Genomic DNA, 17,330 nt, shown 5'->3' on the forward strand with positions numbered 1-17,330 from the left:
GCTCTTACATTTAAATTCCTAAAAAATGCTGGCTTTCCATGATTCATTTCATTTATAATTAAGTAAAGGGTTTAAAAATTAAGATTTGAAAGAACTGGAAGGATAAGGAAAGAATAAATTCCGACAGCTCAGTTACTGAGTGGAAATGACACTGTGGGACTGTGTTTTTTAAATGGATAAAATTGAGATATGTGACAGAGTCAAAACCGACTGCTACTCGACATCTACTCAATTTATTCTGGAAAGGGCTGTATGTTACCTACATTCTTTCCATGCGCAGAAGCACACTGGTTGGGAATTACAGCATCTACTCAGAATGGATTGTTATATTAGGGGTGGGTAAGAGTTAAATGATTTTCTCTGGGGACAAAGTAATGTGCTCGGAGCTCAGCCTGAGTCATGCGCACTGTAACATGAGTACCGTCACACCCTTTCCCTCCAGAGGACCTGGGCAAGTTTCCCAGTCTGTGGAGCCCAGGATAGCACACTCTTAAGCAGAGACCAAGGCTTCCCTTTGCTGTTAACACATGAGACTGAGGTGGAACCGTGCTCCCTAGTTCTATACGTTTAATAACAGCTGGGAAACGGGACTCAGGTCACCACGATGAAAGCCCTCATCTTTGCTGCTGCTGGAGTAATGCTCCTGTCGCCCACTTTTTGTCAAAGCGGTAAGCTCTTTTCTTACGGGGCATATTGGGGGTGCTGGTTTGTGTAGCAAGAGTGAACTACATCCCATTTTCTTTGCATTTCCCACAACCTGCAATCCAAAAGGCAGAGTTTAATTGTTTCTCACTAAAGGTAGCATCATGGAAGTGAGTAGCTGGGGTCTGTTCGCTCGTTTTAAACCTTGCCAAAGACTGACTAATGTTCTCTGCTTCGATTTAATTATTTGGGCGTGGTCAAGATTTTAGATCTCTAGAATTAAGAATCAAATTTTCTTTGCGAGAATATTCTGATTTTGCAAGAATTTCCTCCGAATCAGCAAAGATAGCACATTTTCAAGTAATTAAAAAAAAAACCATGTTTATACATTCTCTTAAAGCACAAATGGGGGGAAACAAGAATATTCCTAGAACGAATGAGTGGTCTTTCAATAAATAGTACTAACAAGTTAGTGTTTCTTAATCAAATACTTTTTTTTTTTTTTTACTTTCTCTTGTATCATGGAGTTTTCCCTACTTTCACAAGATTTTTTAGTTTTAGAAATGAGATCTCCCAGATACTATTATTTAACTCTTTATGTGTTTCCTATTTCACTCAACACAATGTTAGGCTGTCATCTCCTGCTTACTCCAAAATAAACCAGTTTGCAATAGGTCTGGATCCCCAACTTTTTTTTCTTACCACTACACATTCGCCTGCCAGTATTGTTAGGAGCAGGAGAGCTGGGGTGAGGGACAGCGATGAAGTAGAATAAATAGAAATACAACAAAACTAAGCCTCCATAAAGGAATGTTGTTTCAATTGCCAAGGTGATTGTAGGAGAGTCCCAAGAGAACCCACTCAGGGCAACAGCACATCTGTAGATTCATGAAAAAGGCAAGTGACTCTACTTTCTGGGTGTGGATGAAGGCAAATACAACAGAAAAGGAAAAAGAAAAGCGGTTTGTGAAGGGGGCTCCTTCAAGATGCTGGTTGGTGGGGTTTCATAGAGGCAAACGGGGGACATTTAAAGGTGACAAAGGGAAAGGCAGTGCACTTCCCTTCTCCCGTGGGGTGGGGGAGAAACACGCATGAAGAACCAATTGCTTAGAGGCTGAAATCCGGTTGCCCTCAATCAGTCCCTTTCTGAGGCCTTTCCCCAAGTTAAAAACATTTCAGAAACATTCTACCAAGTGGAAGACTATTAAGAATTCAATGAAAATTTTTTAAATATATAAAATTTAACATTGAGAACTATGCTTAAGGCACACCAGACTCTAAGGAATACAAGACTTATTCAAGTTGAACCAGATCTGGAATTCTCATGGAAAAAGGACTCAAGACTTCTTCACAGAGCCACTGTTTACCCTGTTTTTAGACACCATGTCTTGCTTAACCACAGGAATTTTCTGCAAACTGACAAACACTTCACTTCACAGCTGTCTTATCGGATCTTGAAAGGAAATATCTTATACACCATGTTCTTCAGCCACAGTCTTCCAGCTTTGTGCCTACTTCCCAAGGCCCTTCTCTAAGGGTCATGTCAAATTTAAGCATTTTCCAAAATGCAAAATTGAGGAGGATTTGTGCGGCTGAACTTAAACATTATGCAACACACCTTCAGAGTTCACAACTCAACACAGGCACACAAGAACTCTTCCCAGGTGCTTTTTTCTTTTTCATTAATCTATCCTCTCGTAAATGACACATGAACACCTTTCTGTCCCTACTTGTTCAGGCAACACTTTCTGTTTTACACACTGAATTCAGTTTGTGCAATCTCAAGGTTATGAGGAAGCCTTCAGTTTCACCTGGGGGCCAGCTGCTAGAGATTAAAGCAGGAAGGGAAACTGGCTTTGAATGAGAACCAGGTTACTAATCACTAAGTCCAAGTATTCAACATGTAGGAATTCAGAGGTCATGGGAAAAGATGTAATTGGCAGAACAATAGTATTTTAAATTAATATGAGGTCTGAAATCACCATGAAAGTTCATCTTAGACATTTTACAGGATCTACTTCCTGTACATCTCAAGGAGTAATTTTTGGGAAAATTCTATAATGAGAAATAGTTTTGAGTATTAAAGTCTATTATGCTTTTGAAATTGGTCTTGCATGAATTAGGATTATTAAAATTAGCCTGCCAACCAATGCCCAGCATTTATAGTATGTGGTTGTGTCTCTGCTCCTTTTTGTTCCATTTCCAATTTTCATAGTTTTTTAAATTAAAGTATAGTTGACATACAGCGTGTCATTAGCTTCAAGGGCACAACAGAGTGATTCAACAATTCTACACATTGTGTGGTGTGATTACCATTTGTCACTCTACAGTGACATGAGATCATTCACTGTATTCTCTATTTCCATCTTTTCTTCCTTTGTTTCCTCTACTCTTGCCCCTTGTTCCATCTTCTCACCTAACATCATCTAGAGAAGAAGCCTGCCTTCTGCCTCCCCCCCACTGCCACCAGAGCCAACTGGATGCCAGGTCCTCAGAGCTGCCATCAGTCTCAAGTGTTCCTCTACCCCTTTCTACTGTTGTTGCTCTACTCCATTACTGTCCACCTTGAGTTTGAATGACTACAGGAGGCTCCGAATGCATCCCGCTTGCCTCTAATTTCTTACCATTTCAGTCTATTCTCTACGCGGTCACCAAGTCATCTTAAATATAAGTCAAATCAGGGTTATATGAACCTACTATTGCTGCTGGAACAAATTACCACAAACAGAGTGGCTTCAAACAATCCAGATTATATTTCTGGAGGTCACAAGTCCTGAAGTCAAGGTGTCAGCCAGGCTGTGTTCATTCTGGAGACTCTAGAACCTATTGTTTTGCTTTTTTTTTTTTTCAGCTTCTAGACATCAATTGCATTCCTCAGTTTATGGCTCACCCTTTCATCCTCAAAGCCAGCAGCACAGCATCTTTAAATATCTGACATTGACTCTCTTGCCTCCCTCTTAAAAGGATTCTTGGGATTACATTTGGCCTGCTCAGCCAATCCAGGATACTCATGCCATCTGAAGACCCTAAATCACATCTGCTAAGTCCTTTTGCCATATAAAATAACATATTCAAAAGTTCCTGGCATTAGCAGGTGGACTCTTGGGGGCCCATCATGCTACCACAATGGCCATGCCTCTGTCCGTAGTTTTGTGTGTGCATGACCCCAGCATCTAAGAATGGTCATGTCATTTCTTAGTACAGGTAAGAGGCCTTCAGAGATTTGGCTGGAGACTACTCTTTCATCCCTCAGACCTTGTGAGCCTAACACAACACATTTTTGTGGATCTTCTCTACTAGTCTAACAGTTGAAGACCTAGAGTTTATTTAAAACTCTATTGCTGGCATTTAAGTATGCAATAAACATTTGCTGAATTAACTCATCTGATGGTCTCACAGCCCATACTCTCCCACATTATGCCTCTGTCCATATTTCATCTACCAGATTCTTACTCATCTATTCATTTCCATCTCTTTATGACCCTTGCTCGTCTTTGCTCATGTTCATCTTTTTCCTGACATTCTGCTCAAACATTTAAATCTGTTAACTACTGTCTGAATGCCTGTACGATTTATAGTTGACCTGATATTGGCCTGTAGAGGTCTGATGTGCTATTACTGTTTTCTCCAGCAGTATTATAAACTTCCCACCTGCAAGCAGTTGCCATCTCATTTTTGTCCCTGCATGGGCGAGCACAGTGCTGGTGCATGGATATGTACCAAATGCATTCCTGTCAATTGCCCGATTTTTTAAAATAAAAATGATCCTCAATTCTATAACTACAGAAATTATGTAGCCCTTGTCTCCTGAACCATAGCCATGGACTTTGGCAATGCTCCATGTTAATACTTCTTCTCAATTACAGGTGCAGAGAATGATGTACGCATCTTGGCAAAACCAACCTTACCTATTAAGACCTTCCGTGGGGACCCCTTCAATTCTTTTGAAGACTTCCCCCTTTCTGCCATAGAAGGCTGGACAGGAACTACCACACCTGTAAAAATTAAGTGCCCTGAAGAAAGCATGTCCCATCTTCGTGTGAATAATGCTACTGTGGGGTACCTGGGCAGCTCCTTAAGTACCAAACTGATTCCTGCCATCTACATCCTGGTGTTTGCAGTAGGTACGCCGGCCAATGCTGTGACCCTGTGGATGCTCTTCTTCAGGACCAGATCTATCTGTATGACCATCTTCTACACCAGCCTGGCTATTGCAGACTTTCTCTTCTGTGTCACACTCCCCTTTAAGATAGCTTACCATCTCAATGGCAACAACTGGGTGTTCGGAGAGCTCATGTGCCGGGCCACCACAGTCATCTTCTATGGCAACATGTACTGCTCCATTCTGCTCCTTGCCTGCATTAGTATCAGCCGCTACCTAGCCATTGTTCATCCTTTTACTTACCGAGCACTGCCCAAGCGCACCTATGCCTTCGTGACATGTGGATTGGTGTGGGCAATGGTTTTCTTATACCTGCTGCCATTTCTCATCCTAAAGCAGGAGTATTACCTTGTCCAGCAGGATATCACCACTTGCCATGATGTCCACAACACATGCGAGTCTTCATCTCCCTTCCAACTCTACTACTTCGTGTCCTTGGCGGTCTTTGGATTCTTAGTTCCCTTTGTGGTTGTTATCTACTGCTACACAGCCATCATTCGGAGGCTTAATACATATGATGACAGATGGTTGTGCTATGTTAAGGCGAGTCTCCTCATTCTTGTGATTTTTACCATTTGCTTTGCTCCGAGCAATGTCATACTTATTATTCACCATGCCAACTACTACTACAACAACACAGATGGCTTATATTTTGTCTATCTCATAGCTTTGTGCCTTGGGAGCCTCAATAGTTGCCTAGATCCACTCCTTTATTTTCTCATGTCAAAAATCATAGATCACTCCACTGTTTACCTTACGATGGTGAAATCATCGTAAGGAATGAGGAAGACTATCCATGAAAACATGCATTCTTGGGATAACATATGCCTAGTGCAAGGAGTTCTAACCTGTGGCCCCATTTTTGAGCTCCTAAGAAATACCGCTTCAGAATAAAACATTTCAATAGCACTTTTTAAATTTAGTACTTTCTCAGTGTTTTAAGAATGTCACTGCAGGGGCAAAGACATCACCATTTTCTTTAGGGCAACTGACATACTTGCCGACTCATACTTTAAGCTTTTTACATCTTCATTTTCCTCACTTCTACAAGGCTTTTGCTCTAGGTGTCATGGCAGAAGAGGTGCGAGAGAATGAAGCATAGGGAGAAGCTAAGATCTCTTGTTTTCACTATCCGGTGTCATTTTTAATTCTTCTGCCTCCTTCCACTCTCACGCTGGTGGCTACCTCGTCAACTTCCTCTGAGTCATTTTTATCACTGGGGTCCATTACCCTAGTCCTACCTTTGCCTTCTTGTCATTCTCTTCACTGCCAGCCTTCCTCCATTTCACTGGCCACCACCAGAGTAATTGTCCTCAGATAGTAGATTGAGCACATCACTCAAAACCCACAGTTCAAAAACTGCCATTGGCTGTCTACTGTTTTGGAATAAACTGTAAATCTCTAGCTCAACATTCAGGGCTTCCAACTTTACTTCCCAATAAACTTTGTCTGCCAAGTAGGCACTGGCCAAGCTTCTTGCTTTGCTGTAATCGTGATTTCTCCACTCTTTGCTCTTGACTCTCAATCATAAAGCTGTTTGTAACATGTTCGACATAAATCTTTACATTTCTTAAAATCTCAAAGGACCATTCTTCTGATTGTCCTGCTAATAGTTCATTTTTTTCCCTTTCTTGTATTTTTATTCTGACACTTACATGTAGTTCCTTTACATACACATATTAACTTCATTAACACTTAAATAAGCACCAAGTAAAGAAGGGGCTCATACTCTCCCTTCTTTAGCTTCTTATAGATCTTAGTCTTCTCGAGATCTGTGGGGACCAGATCTGTGCTTTGTATATCACACTGCTGAGTGAATGAATAAATTCCCAAAGATATTCAATTCTTATTGAGAAGGCAATGTACCTTGTATGACATTGGACATCACTTTTAGTTGGGCATGTAAAAAAAAACAAGCTAAAATAGAACACACTCATGAGGTCATTTAGAAGTTTAAAAACATCTCCAATATTTTCCCCCTACATCTCCAATATTTTTCCCCTTATATGTAGTTTTTAAAGGGGAAATATTTTGTTCTAAATGACCAGTATATTCCTGTAAGTCAATAACAACTTTTCTCTTAGCTTAGAGATTAGATAGGAGATGGGATATTAGTGGTTAAGGGTATGAAGGATTGTTGACATAAATGTTCAAGTCCATGGGAATGTGCATAGACCATATACTTTGTAGTGACTATCAAAACAATAAAAATTTTCAAAGAATTGTTTTATTGTTCAGACTTTCCTATTTCATTAAATTTAGTTTTAAAAAACCTACAGAAACCACACACATGAAGATCTTTTATAGTAGGTACGAGGTTACATGAAGAATAAAAATCAGTTAAGCACTATAGCAAGCAAGAGAAAGAAACCTGTGGGCACCTGGCTGGCTCAGTCAGTAGAGCAAGAGGCTCTTAATCTCTGGATTGTGAGTTTAAGTCTCACGCTGGGTGTAAAGATATGATGGGTTTGGAAATTACTTAAAATTAAAAAGAAAAACTTAAAAAAAAGAAAAGAAACCTAAAATAAGTTTTAAGACAACAAAAACTTCAATAAAAGGAATTGGTTTCTGCAAATAAAGTTACCATGTGTAACACAGTTATACCTAGGGGTGAAAAATGCAGCAATATTTATTTGTTAAAAGCACACAACTTCTATATAGCAAATATACATGGAGTAAAACCAAGCTTTTTTAGGGGGACTAATTTCTGAGTTCTCAAGGAAAACACGTGATTTTAAAAATAGCTCACAATTCACTGCCTCTAGTGAAGGGACATAGAAAATGTGTTGTCTGCTAGGTACATGCTAACATACTCCATGCCATGAGACATGCCATGCTCCATGAGACAAAAGGAATTTGGTGCCCAGACAAGGTTACACTTGAAATACTATTAATAAGGATTAAGAATTCTCACCAACTTAAGTCAAGGTCCTCAATCTTTCATAAAGCTGGCCACAAATTCCATGCAGACACTATCTTTTTGATCTTTAACAGCTGTATACTTTCACACAAACTTCACTTTATACTGACAATACTAGTAGTGTAATTTTTTTTTTTCTAGTATTTTCCAAGGCCAGACCTTGGGAAGGCAAGACGCAGAATTACCTCCTTCAAAAACTGGAATTTCTAGATAACAATATAGCAGATTTAAAAACATACACAGAGACCTCACCCCCCCCCAAAACAAAACAAAACAAAACACCAGAATCAGATTTTTTTTTAGGGAAAGAATAAGCTGAGAAAACCAAGTTTCAAAATTAATGGGCAAAGAAAGAAAATGGTGTTTAAAAATAGCCATTTAACCAAATCAGATTCACTGCTTGTAACAGTAATGTTTTCAGTGTGTTAGCTATTGCCAATACAGTTCAAGCTCCTAATTTTATAGGTCCAATGTGGCTTAATGCCTGAGCTAGAACCCAGATTCTTAGGTTCATATCTAATGCTTTATTTCCACTACTAAAGCTACTGTTCTTAGACTTAGGAAGCAAGCCTGATAGCTGGCAAAGCATGGGCACTCGGTAAAGGCTTCTGAGTGTTCTGGCGAGGTTCTATGACATTCCATCTTGACCTACAGCCATTAGATTGGAGCGTTCTGGAGCATTCTTCCACAGCCTGCCTATGAAAGGCATGTGGGGTCCAGCCCACCTCAAGGCCAAACCTCATGTAGCTGTGGGCAGAGAGGAATCCAAGTCTATCTCTATTCTGTACCCAGAAGATCCTAACTGTGGTTTGTGGATGGAACAATCCGTGCGTCTCATAAGGACCACGTGACACAGTCATCACTCCGCCCTTACCTTTGGGGCAACTATTAGGGTCCCCAATAATATTTGCTACAGTATTTAAGTACTTCTTGTGGTAGGTAGCTCCATGCAAAACGCTGAACACTCTAACACACATATATATTCATAATTCATGCAATTACACATAACTATACATTGACATACAGAAATAGAAATGCATTAACATACAAAGACATATTATGTATGGGTCATATATGTGTAAATGGGCACCTGGCTGGCAAGTGTAAAGGGTCACTTGACCCTTACCATAATCCTATAAGAGAGGCACTACTACACCCATCTGACACATGTGGAAACAGAAGCACAAAGAGTGAGGGATTTGACTAAAATCTCTGGTTATTTTGTGACAAAGCAAATCCTGAAATGGTACCCATCTGTCTCCAAAGCAAATAATTTTATCTTTCAATGCTGACAAGTGTGCCCTGTGCCATGGCTAAGGCCCCATCTGTGGGAACAGCAGGCGGAGACCCAATCCACCCTCCCCGGGACATGGAGACCCAAGGCTTGAGTTTCAGTCTCATCATCCTATTTCCTAGCTTGCAATTTAACATTCACATTCCCTCATATCAGGTGAGAGGTGCCCAGCCCCATAGTGCTGTGAAGGTCAAATAAGGACAGCTGACCTGATGGCATCCTAAAAACACAGGGGGTAAGGCAGTCCCTGTCAGAAGTCTAACATCTCAGAAGTCCCCACGTTGGGGGATATTTTTCTTCACCTATAACAAGGCAGTTCAGTAGTGTGGGATGACTAGAATATGTATGTGTAGGGTTATCTGTATATGTGTGTATATATATACACACACATATAACATATATACACACATACATGTAAACATAGGCATTTGAATTTTTATTTATTAAAAATATTTTTGTAGAGGTAGTATATAGTACAAAATTTAAAATGCTGAAAAATATTTCTTCTTCTTCCCTCCCCACTCAATTTTCTTTGCCAGAGGCAACACTTCCGTATACTGCTCAAGGCTACATTACGACAAAATATTTCTACTAATTTGCATTGAGGGTTAGCTGCTTTGAAGGGAATACTTTGCCTGGGCCAGTAGGTCATATTCTAGAAACTAAGTTACAGCGGAAACAGTCCTCTGTGGGTTGTTTACACTGTTTTTTGTTTTGTTTTTTTAAGTTTAGAAACATTTAGCCTGCAATACATGCACTCTAAAAAAATGAAATCCAAACAGCACAACAACAGAATAAGAAAGAAGTCTCCTGGGCCACCTGGCCGGCTTAGTCAGTAGAACACGTGACTGGATCTCAAGGTTGCGAATTCGAGTTCCACACTGGGTGTGGAGGTAACTTAAAAATAAAATCTTAAAAAAAAAAAGTCACCTCTCATCTACACCAGCTTTCTATTTTACCTTCCAGAAGGTGTTTCCTTCTAGAAATATTTTACACAAATGCAAGCATATGTTTACAATTGGTCAGTTGGCATGTGTTCCATTTTGAGGCATGTGGAATGTGAAAATTTTTTTGAGTGTGTTTTTGTTTTTGTTTTACCTAATGATACACACATTGGAGATTGTCCAGTATGGATTAACTATTTCTTTTTAATGACTGCAGAGTATTTCACTGTATGGATATAATACAATTTACTTAACTGGTCCACTCCTGATGGATATTTATGTTGTTTTGTGTCTTTTGCTATTACAATGCTTCAGTAAACATTCTCTCTCAACTGCCTTAATGCACAACAATATATGTTTCTTAATTGGACAGACCAGGGCATGGTTGCAGAACCAATTACTTTTTGAATAGCTTTGGACAAATTACATAGTCTAAGTTCCATTATCTGTAAAATGATAACAAAGATATTTCCTTCATCTGGCTGTTATGGATTATAATGATTCTATGAGATGGTATGTTATAGGCACTTAACATCATGCATGGCAAATAGCGTGTGTTCAATAAATGTTTGCTCTAGGCAAAGATGCTTTTCCTGTTTCCGGTGAGGCAGTTTCTGGGTTGTGAAGACCTATACAGGGGAAACATCCACACCTTTGGGATTTGGTTTGCACTTTGGGACATGGAAGCTATGAGTAGGTAGGTCCCTGGGAGCATCACTCCCACTCTCAGGGAGGAGGCCAAAAACTTTGCCTCTTGATACCTTTCCAAGAGGGGGCAGGTTCTATGGAATTCCTCCCATGGTAAGTATAAGCTCTGCATCGTGGAAAAAACCCTTTGCCCTTTAAGGAGTCAGGTCAGTCTCCTCCCAGGCAGAAAACAAAGCATGTTCACACGCTCTTGGGCCTGTGCTCCCAGCCTGCATCCTCCTGCTTTCCAGCCCCCAGAAGCCAGCTCCTCCTCCTCCTTCAGGAGCATGCTCTGTCTCCATGATCACTCCTCTTAGGACTCTCACCCCTAACAATCCACTGTCCCTGCACTACTCTCTGCAGGACCCGTTTTGACTTACACTTCTCTCAGAGTTACATAACTATTCTATACGAGAATGCCCACTGCCTCAGTTTCTAAGCCTCTCAAGGATAAGGACACAGAACTTTAAATGTTAGATGTTCCTTGTATCATTCCCCTCCTACCCCCACCAGATGCTACACATGGAACTAAGCACACAGTATGTGCTCAGTAAATATGCAATGACTTGGACTCTGAACAAGAAGTGAACCACCAATGAGTTTACAGTTAAAGTAGAAGGAGTAATTAGCCCTGGGGCCACCTTCTACCTCGTGTTTGACACAAGGATAAAAAGAGCCCCATTATTTCCATTTTGATCCATAGGCAATTGCTGGGACAAACAGCTCATATGCTTTAGGGAAAATGAGTATAGCAAATCTTTCCTCTCAGCCCCTCTCCACAAGGTGCTCTATAAATTTAAAAGCAACAAAACCTACTGGAACTCACCATGAGTTTCTGCGATTTAGCATGATATAAAACATCCTGGTAGTGCTGGGCATAGTCTGGATCCACATTTTTAATCTTAGCAGTTGGTAACAGCAGAGTGTCTAAAGTTTTCAAAGGATTCCCTTCGTCAATAGCTTCATTGATGTGTCCCACAGCTACAATTCCTAGGGGGGAAAAGGTTTTCTTAAGTCACAGTCCATTATAAGTTCTCTAGAATCACCTGTGACAAAGATGGAGTTAGAAAGGGGATGGGGACCCCCCACCACACGAACTGTAAGAGCAGATAAATAAGCACGCCACAGCTGCAGGATACAAGAGCAATGTAGGAAAATCAAGTTTATTTCTCCACACTCACATTGTACAATCTGAAAATGAAAAGGAGGAGAAAATTCCATTTGGAATAGGTTCTGATCACAAACACACGAATTACTTAAAGAAAACATAGGCATAAATTTAATGAAAGAAGAATGAGATATGTTCACTGAAAACTATAAAGTCCTATGTAAAAAAAAAAAATAAAGATGACCTAAATAAATTGAAAACTCATCCCATGTTCATGGATTGAAAGAGTTAATGCTGTTAAGATGGAAATACTCCTCAAGCTGATCTATAGATTTGGTGTAATCCTTTCCTTTTTCTTTCAAACAGAAATTGGCAGGCTGAATCTAAAATTCCTATGTAAATCCAAGGAGCCAAGAATAACCAATGCAATGTTGAAAAACAACAAAATTGGAGTTTTCTCATTTTGAAAACTTACTAAAAGCTATAGTTAATCAATACTGCATGGCAGTAATTTAAGGACAGATGTATAGATCAAGGGAAAAGAATTTAGAGTTCAGAAATAAACCCTTACCCTTATGGTCAATTGGATTTTTGACAAGAGTGCCAGGACAACCCAGCAGGTCAAAGGCTTTATAACAAATGGGACACCTGGACATCCATATGCATTAAGAGTGAAGTTGGACCCCCAACAGCACATCATACACAAAAAATAACCCCCAGTGGGTCACAGACCTAAGTGAAGAAGCTTAAACTATATAACACTTAGAAGAAAACAGAACAGTAAATCTCTGTGGCCTGGGTTAGGCAGTAAGTTCAGCTGTGACACTAGAAACACAACTAAAGAAAAAGAGAAATACATGGGATGCCGTAAAAAAGGAAACTTATGTGCTTCAAAGTACACCAAAGAAGATGGAGACAATCTACAGAGATTGGGAGAAAAGACTTGGAAGCTCTGTATCTGACAAAGACCCATACACCTTATATACATGTTCACCAAATATAAGAAATTCTTAAAACTGGGCATTGAAAAAAAAAAAAAAACAACCCAATTTAAAATGAAGACCTTCAACACACACTTCTTGAAAGAAGATTCATAAATGGCTAATAATCACATGAAAAGATACTCAATATTAGCTGTTAGGAAAATGCGAATCCAAATCACAATGGGATAGCACTTCCTACCCATTAGGACAGCTATAATAGAAAAGACAAGCAGTAACCAGTGTCGTGAGGATGTGGTGAAACTGGAACTCTCATGTGTTGGTGGTAGGAACAGGAAATGGCAGTTCCTTAAAATATTAAACACAGAATTACCATCCGATCCAGCAAGTCTCTTCCTAGGCATATACATTCAAGGGAACTGAAACTGTATGTTCACATAAAAATTATATATCAAGGTTTACAGAAATATTTTTAACAGATAAAAAGTGGAAACAACCTACATATCCATCAACTAATGAACTGATTAACAAAATGTCTATCCATAGAATGGCATATAACCTAACCTAAAAAAGAATATGAGGTATATGGATATCTGATTCAATCTGGAAACACTGAAAACATGATGCTCAGAAGCCAGACATGAAAGGACACACATTACATTATTCTCCTTGTACAAAATGTCCATAATAGGAAAATCCACAGAAACAAAGCAGACTAGCGGTTGCTGAGGATGAGAGGAGAGAGGAAGGGGAGTGACTGCTCATGGGTACCAAGCATCAATTTTGAGTGATGAAGATGTTCTGAATTTATACAGTGGTGATGGTAGTATAGCATCTTAGATACATAAAAGTCACCACAGAAACACGATCAATGGGTCAATTTTATGATATATGAATGTGGTAGCTTACTACAGACTAGAAGCCTTACCGATAGCATAACCAACTAACAAGTATCTTGTATGTTTTTATGTATTACATACTGTACTCTGACAATAAGCTAGAGAAATGAAAATCACACGACAAAATACTTATAATAATGCGCTGATAAAAAAAAATCCACATTTAAGTGGGCCTGTGCAATTCAAACCCATCAAGGGTCACCTATCTATGCACACACATATACACACACACATACACACTCACAGGGGGCTTTTGCCTCCCGGGTTAGTGCTGATAGATAAGAACTAATAAAGATATGAAACATTAACAAGCGGGGTTTACAAAATAAACATTCTTAAAGCTAAACTTACTGTCATTTTGTTAGCTGCTTTTCAAACACAGAAACACTCTTAACAAGAGAGTAAGTACTGTAATTTTTAAGAACTATCTTTATCCTGATGCTCAAATTAAGTTAAATATTTAGCTAAATTATCTCCCGGATGGATGACCCACACCTTGCTAAGAATGAAAAGATTTATCTATAGAAGGAAAGGGACAATTTAAAATGCCCAGAAATTATTCCAGATTATAATATTAAATATATTTAAAGAAAAAGCAGAAACACTTCTCTAATATGAAAGTTACATGATCTTAAAAACACTGGAAGAACTCAGGAAAGTAAGTATTACCCACATACAAGGTATTATCATTTTATCCTGTAGGAGTTATACCCAGAGAATATAGACTACTTCATGTCATTCTCGGGACACCAAGTCCCTTTGGTAGACTGTTCTAAATATTTTTAAACACCCCATCCAAAAGTGACCTTAACAAAATTATGTCTGAGAAAGAGAAAGTATGTTCCTAATGGTTGATCACCTGGGAATGAGTGCATTCCAGCTGACTTGATTGAAATCACTTGTTTAAGTTTTTGTTTGTTATGTTTCTAAGAATACAAGCCATTGAGGTCATAGTAAATGACCTCATAGGGGCTGAAAGACCTACCCAGAAGCCCCCTGGGCACATCTGCATCACTTCCTGTTTATAAGAAAAGGGAAAATCCCACTGCTGAGCCTCAGTCCAGGACCCACTTCTTTATTTAGTTTTTTGAGAGGAAAAGAGGTTTATTTTTGAGAACATTATTAAACATTCATTAAGCACTAACTCTATCCCTAGGAATTTGCTAAGCCATCTGCATAAAAAAGTAAATAAAAGATGGCTTTTAGAAAAAAGATACTCAATTACTGTGACCAAAATCAAAACACAAAATACAAGAAGTAGAACAAAGGAATTAGAATGTCTGTTGCTTACATAAGATGTCTCCCTCATCAACAACACATCCAGAGCGGAGCTCTCTATTTGTTCTACAAATAATTTTTTTTTAAGTCTTTCAAGTTTTTATTTAAACTTCAGTTAACCATATAGTGTGATACTGGTTTCAGGAGTAGAATTTAGTGATTCATCCCTTCCATGTAACACCCACTGCTCATCATAACAAGTGCTCTCCTTAATGCCCATCACACATTTAATCCATGCCCCCACCTCCCTCTATCAATCCCCAGTTTGTTCTCTATCATTAGGAGTTTCTTATGGAGGGGTATTTGGGAGGATCCAATGGTGACACATCTGCCTTCAGCTCAGGTCATGATCTCCAGGTCCTGGGATCCAGTTCCATGTGAGGCTCCCTGCTCAGCAGGGATCTGCTTCTCTCTCTGCCCCTCCCCACTGCTCCTGCTTGCTCACATGCTCTATCTATCTATCTATCTATCTATCTATATGTATATCTGTCTCAAATGAGTAAATAACATATTTTTAAAAAGTCTCTTATGGAACTGAGAATTGCTGGAGTAGAGAGTGGTAGGAGGGATGGGGTGGTCAGTTGATGGACATTGGAAGGTATGTGTTGTAGTGAGCACTGTATATTGTGTAAGACTGATGAGTCACAGACCTGTACCCCTGAAACAAATAATACATTATATGTTAATAATAAAAAATAAAATAAAATTTCTAAAAAAACCCAGTTTCTTATGATTTGTTTCCTTTTCCTTTATCCCTTTTCCATATGTTCATCTCTTTTGTTTCTTAAATTACACATATGAGTGAAATTATATGGAATCTTTCTTTCTCTGCCTTATTTCACTAGCATAACATACTCTAGTTCCATCCAGATGGTGGCAAATGGCAAGACTTTTTTCTTTTTTTTTTTCCAATTTATTTATTTTCAGAAAAACAGTATTCATTAAAGACTTCATTTTTTCTGATGGCTGAGTAATATTCCATTGTTATATGTATATGTATGTTATACATGTATGTTATATGTATATAACATATACATGTTATATGTTATATGTATATGTATACACACATATATATATCACATCCTCTTTATTCATCAGGCAATATACATTTGGGCTCTTTCTATTATTTGGCTATTGCTGATAATGTTGTTATAAACATCAGGGTGCATGTGCCCCTTTGAATCAGTATTTTCATATCCTTTGAATGAATACCTAATAGTGTAATTGCTGGGTCATAAGGTATTTCGATTTTTAAACTTTCTGAGGAAGTTCCATACTGTTTTCCAGAGTGGCTATACCAGCTTGCATTCCCACCAACAGTCCCCTTTCTCTGCATCCTCACCAACATTTATTGTTTCCTGTGTTAATTTTAGCCATTCTGACAGGTGTGAGGTGGTATCTCATTGTAGTTTTGATTTGTATTTCCCTGATGATGAGTGAGGGTGACCATCTTTTCATGTGTCTGTTGGCCATTTGTATGCCTTCTTTGGAAAAATGTCTATTCGTGTCTTCTGCCCATTTCTTGACTGGATTTTTTGTTTTTTTTGGGTGTTGAGTTTCTTAAGTTCTTTATAGATTTTGGATAATAACCTTTTGTCAGACATGTCATTTGCAAATATCTTTTCCCATTTCGTACATTGGCTTTTAGTTTTGTCAATTGTTTCCTTCATTGTGCAGAAGCTTTTAATCTTGATGAGGTCCCAATAACTCATTTTTGCTTTTGTTCTCTTGCCTCTGGAGACAAGTCTAGTAAAATGTTGCTATGGCTGATGTCAAAGAGTTTATTGACTATATTCTCATCCAGGATTTTGATGGCTACCTGCCTCAAATTGTCTCAAATTTGGTTTTTCCTCCATTTTGAATTTATTTTTGTGTATGGTTAAGAAAGTGGTCCATTTCATTCTTCTGCATGTTGCTGTCCAATTTTCCCAACACCATTTGTTGAAGAGACTGTCTTTATTCAACTGGATAGTCTTTCCTGCCTTGCTAAAGATTAGCTGACCACACTGGATCCATGTCTGGGTTTTCTATTCTTTTCCATCCATCAATGTGTCTGTTTTTGTGCCAGTACCATACTATCTTGATGATTACAGCTTTGTAAACTTGAAGTCCAGAAATGTGATGCTTCCAGCTTTTCTTTTCTTTTTCAAGATTGCTTGGCTATTTGGGGTCTTTTGTGGTTCCATAAAAATTTTAGGACTGTGTTAGATTTGTGGAAAATGCTGGTGGTATTTTGATAAGAATTGCATTAAATGTGTAGTCTGCTTTCTGTAGTACAGACATTTTAACAGCATTTGTTCTTCTACTCCATGAGCATGGAATTTTTTTCTGTTTTTGGCATCAACTTCAATCTCTTTCATAACTGTTCTATAATTTTTAGAGTACAGATCTTTTGCTTCTTTGATTAGATTGGCTTCTGGGTATCTTCTAGTTTTAAGGGCAATTTTAAAAGGAA

The 17,330-nt window shown here is 38.7% G+C and overlaps 2 protein-coding genes across 3 annotated transcripts in view; one reads left to right on the forward strand and one right to left on the reverse strand.

The window, feature by feature from the left end:
• Nucleotides 1-17,330, reverse strand: part of IQGAP2 (IQ motif containing GTPase activating protein 2) — a 287,508-nt gene that overhangs the window by 81,415 nt on the left and 188,763 nt on the right. For both annotated transcript variants that reach the window (XM_044266779.1, XM_044266786.1), the window contains one exon: nucleotides 11,476-11,639. In XM_044266779.1, the coding sequence (XP_044122714.1) occupies nucleotides 11,476-11,639 (164 nt within the window). The remainder of the gene's footprint in view (nucleotides 1-11,475; nucleotides 11,640-17,330) is intronic.
• On the forward strand, nucleotides 457-7,026 carry F2RL2 (coagulation factor II thrombin receptor like 2). Its single transcript, XM_044266798.1, has 2 exons — nucleotides 457-668; nucleotides 4,509-7,026. The coding sequence occupies exons 1-2, from the start codon at nucleotides 605-607 to the stop codon at nucleotides 5,579-5,581; spliced, it is 1,137 nt and encodes a 378-aa protein (XP_044122733.1). The 5' UTR covers nucleotides 457-604; the 3' UTR covers nucleotides 5,582-7,026.

Source organism: Neovison vison, chromosome 1 (assembly GCF_020171115.1).
Source record: "Neovison vison isolate M4711 chromosome 1, ASM_NN_V1, whole genome shotgun sequence".
Lineage (NCBI taxonomy): Eukaryota > Metazoa > Chordata > Mammalia > Carnivora > Mustelidae > Neogale > Neogale vison.